Below are 8,737 nucleotides of genomic sequence, written 5' to 3'. Positions count from 1 at the left end.
GTGTGTATATGTGTGTGTGAGTGTGTATATGTGTGTGTGAGTGTGTATATGTGTGTGTGAGTGTGTATATGTGTGTGTGAGTGTGTATAAGTGTGTGTGAGTGTGTATAAGTGTGTGTGAGTGTGTATGTGTGTGGGTGTGTGTGAGTGTGTATATGTGTGTGAGTGTGTATATGTGTGTGTGTGTGTGTGTGTGTGTATATGTGTGTGTGAGTGTGTATGAGTGTGTTTATGTGTGTGTGTGTGAGTGTGTTTATGTGTGTGTGTGTACCTCCAGCACAGACCCAGTCAGGATGATGTGAGCACATAAAGGACTTTGAGGGTCGAAGCCTTGAAGTCTGCAGAAGTCTGTCTGAGCCAAAGACATGGAGAGAGACGCCTCAGGGTTCACCTGTAGGGACACACCTGAGTCTGTAGTGAGCAGTACTACTAGTACTGCTCACTACAGACAAGGGTACTACTACTACTACTACTAGGTTGTTATTGAGCCTAAACAGGCCACAGTACACTCAGCTCTGTACATTTGCATCACATGACTTTAACCCTCAAACTGCTGAGTCACTCTGTGAAGAAGTGCTGAGTCATGGTGGAGCTTCTGATGTAACATCAACTGTCAACCGTTTTCATAACTTACAATATTATTCAGTAGTGAATTAAATATCTACAATTATACAATAACTACATTTATTCATTAAGAATCAATAGATTGAACCCTAAAAGAGTTATGAAAGAATAAAACATTTAAACTTCTGTTAGAGTCTAAAGTATTAAAATCATTTATTAAACTAATTCACTTTGAACTAAATGTTGAAATAAAACCTTCACTACAAACACACTGGATTATAATACATTATAATATATTATGTTATAACATAATATACTATATTATGCTAAGTTATATTATACTATATTACTTTATATTATATTATATATTCCCATAAGATATCAAAAATACCATAAAGTAATTATCCACTGTATCAAATAGCTAAATGTTAATTTAAATATAACTTATAGAAACTAAACTCTGAACCACAGACAGTCACGAGGACTATACGTCACCTGCAGGTCCTGGACCGAGATCTCCATGCGGGTCAGGTACATGTAGGGGACCCCGGTACCGGAGCTCTCCGGTCCGTCGCTGACCGAGAACACGTTGGAGAACGGCCGACCCACCACCGGCTCGTGGGTAGAGACGGTGGCCATGGAGGCCCAGTCTACCTGGTGGGCCACGAAGCGCGCGACCCGGGCCACCTGGTCGTGAGGCGGGATCCGGACCCGGTCCCGGTCCCTGCAGGAGGAGGAGGAGGAGGAGGAGGAGAAGAGGAGGCCGAGGAGAAGCACACACGAAGCCCGCAGAAGAGCGCTCATGGTCGTATTCAGTGTCGGTGTGAGTCCGGAAGAGAATGACGTAATATATATACATGTAAACAACGCGCGGGGATCCGGGGCGGAGTTTCAAAATAAAAGCCACAGTCACGGGTGTAACAGGAAGACCGGTATAACAGGAAGTCCTTCAAAATAGAAGCATCGATGATAAATAAAACCAAAAGTTTTCAATGATATTACACAAAGTGTATACAAGTAGGTATTGTAGCGACCCTGTACAGTAGCAGCTGGTAGTAGAGGGGTCAGGCTGTCACTTCCCTCTCTCTGGCCAATCACAGGACGCACTGTACACGTTAGTCAAGGTGCGTGCCTGTGATTGATAGAGCAGAGGGGAGGAGGGGGTTACCTGTTCTGTGTCGGGAGCTAGTCAAGGTTGTGAGACCGGAACCAACGAAGAAGAGAGTTGTTAAAACACACTGTAAGAAGACCGATGATGTTGGCTGGAGTTGCTCGGCACTATTGTTGATGGTTTGTGTTAATAAACCTCTTGCAAGGACTTCACTCTGTCTCCGACTCGTAAGTGGAACATTACAGTTTATATCTATTGTGAATATTATCTAGTTTTTTTTAAATATCTTTATTTATTGATACTTTTAACCTTCTGGACCCGAGAGCCCCCCAAACAATACATTTTGTTCTATTTTATTATCTATATTCTATTTTTATTTATTTTGAGTAAATATTTCATGGAGCACTCCTGTGTTTTATTATGAAAATAATAAATCCTAGAATCTAAAGTGACAGGTTACAAATGAAGTTAGAAGTTTCAAAATAAAAGATTTAGTGGCAGTTAAAAAACAGAGAATCCTCCCACACTTCCTGCAATGGAGTTTCCAAATAAAAAAGCTTTAGAGATGGACATTCATACTTGAAACACATTTTACAAAATAAAAGTCTCACAAATTCTAACTCTGAAATGAAACTACAAACACAGTATGACAGCCTTTAAAAATAAAACAGCGAAACGGATTTTTATAAATTTAGATTTATTAAGAAAAACATAAAAAGCGTACAGAAGTGACCTGGTGGGGGGGTGGTTACTGTGTGTCACCTTGACCTCTGACCTCACACACCTCACACAGCTGATTCTCGATGGTGAACCTTCCCTGGCAACCGCTGCTACTGCAGAGACAGGGCACTTCCTGTTTACTCTGAGAGTCGGCGGAGTAGTTCCACGTGAGCTCAGTGCCGGCCTTCACCACCCTGAGAGAGAGACAATGTTTATGACCACCACCACCACCAACAACAACCATCCTCCTCTTCCTCACCTGCTGGTGAAGAAGGCCACGACGGGGAAGCCGGGGTCGTGAGAGTCGGTGAAGACATTCTGGACGAACAGGTTGGGCTGACAGCTGTGCTGTAGGGAGCAGAGTGTGAGATAGAACCATCTCTCCTGTAGTATATAATGTATATTTACACATTATATATATATATATACACAGTATATTTATTAAAATAAATCGTCTTACGTTGAGAAAGCGGCTCACGTTTCCCTCCTTGCTGGCGTCCAGGAAGTAGACGTCCTTCACCGTCTCCTTCGCTCTCTTCAGGTTCCTCCTCGTCTCCACGCCGTTCACGGAGACCTCCTTCTCCGGAGGAGGAGACAGGTCACCTGACTCATCTGGAGGAGGAGACGGAGGCTCCGGAGCGCCGACCAGAACGGTCTGGAGACAGAAGGACATGTTAAAGTATTGTTAGCTCTATTAGCACTGTTAGCTGCTAACTGCCAGCTGAGCTGTTGCCATGTTGAGAGCCGTGTGGAGACAATCAAAAAGCTCCCACTCTCTTATGTATTTATATGTTATATATGTATATGTTTTGTTGTACTGCTGTATTTCTACTCCGTTATAGTAGAAGTACAAAGTACAGTACAAGTACTTGATACTTGAGTTCAGTATTAGAGTACATTGGAACCTGGTCTCGGTCCTGTGGTGTAGCGGCGTCATTGGGTCTCTGGATCACGGGGACGTGGGGGGTGGGTGACGTGGGTCGGGGGGGCTCCAGCACGGTGCTCCGCCCCTCCAGCACCGGGGGGGGCAGCCACTCGGTGACCACCTCCACTTCGTCGTCAGACGGGAGGTCAGACCTCGTCAGCTTCGGGGGCGACGGCTCGGCAGGACTCTGACTCCTCTGTAGGGTGACACCTGAACACACCGCGAGGCGTTTAAGGTCAACCGTTCACTTTAAAAGATCCTCAAACATGGCAACCATTGGCCGTGTCTCACCTGCGTAAACGCACACGAACGTGCCGCGGTCCAGGTCGTCGCGGCATCGGACCCCCCAGCCTCGGCCGTCGGTCTGGAAGACCTGGAGGCGGACTCGGATCCCTCTCTGGACCAGCCGGTTCTGACAGCGGGTCCGGACGCAGCCGCACCACGGGCCGCACTCGTACACGCTAAAGGACATTCAGGATCAGCGTGAGGTCACGAGGTCACTTCCTGTTTGAGCGGGTTCTGTAGTTAGCGGGTTCTCACCCTGAGGGAACCGGGTCCGGCAGCCTATGGTGGTCGTAGCGCTGCCCTCCTCCGGTCACGGCGGCGCAGGCACAGCGCCGGACGTCGGCGCAGCCATCGGTACAGTCGCAGCAGACGTGGAACAGCGCCGGGCCGCGGGTCAAGAAGCAGCCGTGCGGCCAGCGGTCCTTCCGGTAGCGGAACTCGGCGGGTCGAGCGCCGCCGTCACCGACACAGAGCTGCACCGGCGTGGGCTCTAACCCCCGGCTCAGGTCCATCTCTGGGCACCGGGGACCCGCCTGAGGGGGCGGGTCCAACTGAACCGAGGCATTAAAGGTGAAGAAGTCCACCTGGAGGGTTGAAGGCAACCAAGTACATTTACTCTACTACTTTATACATAAGAATACATCAGTCACAGTACTTGTACTCTGACAGTGGAGCACTTTGAGATTGTCGTACTTGGTCCCTGAATGCGTCGTCACAAACCTGCAGGACGTCGTAGCTCTCGGTGGCCAACAGGAAGCGCATCACGTCCTCATGGTTCCGGAGACTCTGTCCACACGGGGCCTTGTACAGGACGTCCCAGTCCTCCTCGTCCTCCGGCTCGTTAGGCTCCGCCCCCTCCTCGTCCTCGCCTCCTCTCAGTGACATCATCAGCGGCACTGCGCTCAGCCTCTTAAAGCCGCAGAGCAGCGGAACCTTCAGGGGGTTCTGACCCCAGAACGCAGGGGTGCACTGAGGCATGCTGGGTAAAGAGGGCAGGCAGGCCTGAAGGGAAACAACAATACAGTGTGAAGTACAGAGTGTGTAGTACACAGTATATAGTACACAGAGTGTGTACTTGTGTACCTTGCAGCAGGAGTGAGGCTCGTACTGCAGCTGGACTGGAGTCAGAGGAGGCAGTAGCTCCTCTCGGCCTGAAGGGGGAGCTGCTGAGCTGGACGTCCCGTTAGAGGGGGAGGAGTCAGCCGGGAACAGCTCATCTGGACAGGAAGATGCCACCAAATTAAGACACACAGGTTCTTTATTTACATAGAAATATTTATTAATTTAAACATCTAATTCAGCCATTACACATATTCCATCTAAATAGAGACACAGAGTACTGGTTCATACTGGTCTTTACTAGTTTATACTGGTTCTTACAGGTCTTTACTGGTGTGGGTGTAATGACAGTAAAGTTTCAGAATAAAAGCCTGTGTTTACCTGAGCCGATGACCACCTGGACCACAGAGGAGTCCTGAGAGGAGACTGGAGGACCGTTGAGACTCTCCAGAAGCTTCAGACCCTGAACGTACTCTGATGGACACAAACAGGAAGTGACTGTCAGCCCAACAGGAAGTGCACTTCAATACCACCGAAGAAGAAGAACCAAGAGGCCCCACCTTTGTCTGTCGCTGTGTTCTTCTTCAGGACCTTCTTCAGGTGGTCCAGGTACTCAAACACACCACTGAAGACCTGGTCCACGTCCTCCTCGGACCAGAAGGCTTTGGCTCGCTCTGAAAGACAAAGACATTTAAATGAATCCTGAATATTTAAATATCTAGACCACATCAGACCTGGTCTACATCAAACCCACATCATTCCTGGTCTACATCAGACCTGGACTACATCAGACCCACAGTATTTAGGTCTGTTAGACCTGGTCTACATCATACCTGGACTACATCAGACCCACAGTATTTAGGTCTGTTAGACCTGGTCTACATCAGACCTGGTTTACATCAGACCCACAGTATTTAGGTCTGTTAGACCTGGTCTACATCAGACCTGGTCTACATCAGACCCACATCAGACCTGGCTTTAACAGTAACTCAATAAGTAAAACAATAATAAGTAAACACGAGTTCTTACCGACTTCACGAGGATCTAGATTTTCCTCCATTTCCATCACTGAAACAGACGTTAGCATGCTAGCAACCAGCTAGCTTAGCCGGCTAGCTGAAAACAATCAGATTTGTTGGCTTGTTAAGCTAGCTGTTAGCTTCCAGTAATGTCTTCTTATTTACGGTCTACGAGTAATACCGGAAGTTCCTCGTGAGTCGTTACGTCCTCTTTGACCGGTTGAGGACAATTTAATGTTTAATACACTAACGTTAGCATCTTACTAGCTTGGTTACACATTCGCGTTTTAACTGATTTAGGTACGTTCTCCGTTTATAATGATACTCAACGGCCACCGTATATTTTGGTTAATTATGCCCCCTGGTATTGTTTTCCAGGCAGCTTTTCGTCTCTTAACCTTTGTGTTTTATCGCCTGTATCACCAGAAACGTTGTTTTGCCTCATTATTTTTTACAGATATCAAATTGTTGATTACGTAGTTTTTATTATTATAGTCAGTATATGTTCGCTGAACGCGGTATATCAGCCTGCTAGCCTTTGCTCAGGGCATAGTTTCCTCCAAATAAAGTTATGCAAGTTTAAAAATGCGGAATCATTAAGAACAGAAAACCACAGCGAGAGGTGAGTTATATTATAAATATATATTATACAGCACGAAGTTCTGTTGATACTTATTAGATATATAAAATATAACACGAAGTTCTGTTGGTACTTATTAGATATATAAAATATAACACGAAGTTCTGTTGGTACTTATTAGATATATAGAATATAACACGAAGTTCTGTTGGTACTTATTAGATATATAGAATATAACACGAAGTTCTGTTGGTACTTATTAGATATATAAAATATAACATGAAGTTCTGTTGTGGTGCAGCAGAGATGACTCGGGTGCGGCGGTCGGTGAGCAGTGCATTGTGGGGGATGTGTGCGGGTGACTCCATGTCCATGCCGGTCCACTGGTACTACGACGTGGACGATATCAGGAGGGACTTCGGAGGCTGGATCGCCGGCTTCACGTCCCCCAGAGACCGGCACCCGTCCAGCATCCTCAGCCTCTCCAACACCGGTACGAAGACCTGGACCATCAAGACCTGGAGACCCTGTTTATGTTCTTGTGGTTTAACGGGACACTTTTTTTCCGGTGTTCCAGCCGGTAGCGGTCGGACCGCCTGGTCCTCCGGCGCCAAGCGACCCGATGTGGTCGGTAACGTGATCCTCCATGACAAACTGGACCTGTGGAAGACCTCCAAAGGCTCGGTCCACTACCATCAAGGTACTGAGTACTAGTATTGATACTGTGTACTGATACTGAGGAGTCTGTAGTGATATCTGTTGTTGGTCTGTAGTGATATCTGTTGTTGGTCTGTAGTGATCTCTGTTCCTGGTCTGTAGTGATCTCTGTTCCTGCTCTCTAGTGATCTCTGTTGGTGGTCTTCAGGTCTTCAGTCCGGGGACAACACCCTTAACGTCCTTTGTTCCCTCCGAGTCGCCCGCTCACTTGTCGACGGACGTTTCGTTGACGTCTCTCAGCCAGACGCCAGAGCCACCGTCCTGTCGGACTACGTCCACTTCCTGACGACGCCCAGCTCGCACCGCGACACCTACGCCGAGTCCTCCCACCGCTCCTTCTTCTCCAGCTGGCAGGACAGCAGGCCGACCTCACCCCGTCAGGTAAAACAAACGCACCCTCACACAACCACCAGCTGTGTTTCTTAAGTACTGAACCTCTTTTTGTTTTTCAGGTTCTGGCATTTGCAGAAAAACGCAGCCGGCAAAAGTTGAGCTCCTCGTTTCCAGACAGCCAGCTGGACGCCATCGGCTGCCTTCCCATGATCCTCCCCTTCATCCTGCTGTCCGCCTCGGCCAATGAGGAGCAAGCTGTGGGTTTCTAACGCACCTTTAAACACAAAGAGGACGTTCTCCGTCTGACCTTTGACATCTCGCTTGTCTCCAGGTCTCAGCAGCCGTGGAGTTCGTAAAGCTCACCCATCCCCACCCGAAGGTGCCAGAGTACGTGTCGATCTACGGCCGGGCGCTGCACGCCGTTCTGGGCGGAGCCAGCGTCCGGCAGCAGGCAGAGCGCGCTCTGAAGAAGCTGGACGCCTGGGAGGACTGCCGCAGCTACGGACGCAAGGCGGCCAGGTTCGAATGCGCCGCCAGCACGATGAGATCGAACCATTTCAGTCTTCAGTGACCCGCGTTTGTGGTCTTCAGTGACCCGCGTTTGTGGTCTTCAGTGACCCGCGTTCGTGGTCTTTAGTGACCCGTGTTCGTCACCACTTCCTGCAGATCTTCCACAATAAAAGCTGAGCCCATTGAAGAGCTTCCTGTCTTTGTGCTGCAGGTTCCCTTGGGGTTCTGACGAGCAGCTGAAGGTCCACCAGAGCGCCGTGAACTACCTGGGCCTGGCCTGCTACACGAAAGGTCCAACCCGGCGTCATGTGATCCTGTTGAGCCGGTCATGTGACCGCTGACGAAGCTCTGACGTGTTGTTTGTTGTGACCCAACAGGAGCTCTGTCCAGCTTGTTCTATCTGGCTCACGAGTTCCACGACGACGTCGGTGGAGGAATCCTGACCAACACCAACTGTGGAGGTTCGTACAGAAGCTTTGAGTCCAGGTTTAGGGTCCAGGCTCCACCAACTGAAACTGGTTGTTGACTTCCTGTTCCAGGTGAGAACTGTAACCGCGGGGCGGCGCTGGGGGCCCTGCTGGGGGCCGGGGGGGCCATCCCACCGGAGTGGAGGGACCAGCTGAGAGACGCCCAGGAGTTCATCCCCGACATCCTGAAGGACATGGAGTGACCAGATTACCAAAATAAAAGTCTTTATTTAATTTATTATTTTAATTTGAAAATCAAAAATGTTTTCTTTTGTTTATGTTTGTGTGGAATGAAATAATACTTAATAAATGTATTTATACGTAATATAATAACAATCAGTAACAAATAAAATCCATGTGAATAATCTGAACAATGTGTCAAACTATTTATTGTCTGTATTATGAAACATTTAAGTCTTTAGTTTCTCATTTTATATAGTGTGTGTGT

General features: G+C 48.1%; 3 protein-coding genes across 6 annotated transcripts; 1 reads left to right on the top strand and 2 right to left on the bottom strand.

The window, feature by feature from the left end:
* Positions 1-200: 200 nt before the first annotated feature.
* creg1 (cellular repressor of E1A-stimulated genes 1) lies at positions 201-1,385 on the bottom strand. The gene is made up of 2 exons (XM_031839953.1): positions 1,059-1,385; positions 201-390 (listed from the first exon to the last, which is right to left on the bottom strand). The coding sequence occupies exons 1-2, from the start codon at positions 1,365-1,367 to the stop codon at positions 253-255; spliced, it is 447 nt and encodes a 148-aa protein (XP_031695813.1). The 5' UTR covers positions 1,368-1,385; the 3' UTR covers positions 201-252.
* Positions 1,386-2,096: 711 nt separating this feature from the next.
* Positions 2,097-5,981, bottom strand: setdb2 (SET domain bifurcated histone lysine methyltransferase 2). Of its 4 annotated transcripts, none has more exons than XM_031839949.1 (11): positions 5,693-5,981; positions 5,224-5,337; positions 5,045-5,137; positions 4,688-4,821; positions 4,325-4,606; positions 3,860-4,188; positions 3,611-3,780; positions 3,300-3,529; positions 2,855-3,049; positions 2,654-2,742; positions 2,099-2,588 (listed from the first exon to the last, which is right to left on the bottom strand). In XM_031839949.1, exons 1-11 carry the CDS (start codon positions 5,748-5,750, stop codon positions 2,423-2,425), a joined length of 1,860 nt encoding a protein of 619 aa, XP_031695809.1. In that variant the 5' UTR covers positions 5,751-5,981; the 3' UTR covers positions 2,099-2,422. The 4 variants fall into 4 exon arrangements, with proteins under 4 accessions (XP_031695808.1, XP_031695809.1, XP_031695810.1 ...); XM_031839950.1 differs by having other exon boundaries at positions 2,479-2,588; positions 2,654-2,737; XM_031839948.1 differs by having other exon boundaries at positions 2,097-2,737.
* A 307-nt stretch (positions 5,982-6,288) lies between these two features.
* LOC116378141 (uncharacterized) lies at positions 6,289-8,544 on the top strand. Its single transcript, XM_031839952.1, has 9 exons — positions 6,289-6,304; positions 6,567-6,755; positions 6,840-6,962; positions 7,128-7,360; positions 7,432-7,569; positions 7,644-7,831; positions 8,034-8,113; positions 8,200-8,283; positions 8,362-8,544. The coding sequence occupies exons 2-9, from the start codon at positions 6,569-6,571 to the stop codon at positions 8,490-8,492; spliced, it is 1,164 nt and encodes a 387-aa protein (XP_031695812.1). The 5' UTR covers positions 6,289-6,304; positions 6,567-6,568; the 3' UTR covers positions 8,493-8,544.
* The last annotated feature ends 193 nt before the right edge of the window (positions 8,545-8,737 follow it).

This window comes from Anarrhichthys ocellatus, unplaced genomic scaffold (genome assembly GCF_004355925.1).
Source record: "Anarrhichthys ocellatus isolate YVR2014 unplaced genomic scaffold, GSC_Weel_1.0 scaffold2107, whole genome shotgun sequence".
In the NCBI taxonomy this organism is placed as follows: Eukaryota; Metazoa; Chordata; class Actinopteri; order Perciformes; family Anarhichadidae; genus Anarrhichthys; species Anarrhichthys ocellatus.
The sequence above is the reverse complement of the archived record's forward strand: the minus strand, read 5'-3'. Positions and strand labels throughout refer to the sequence as shown.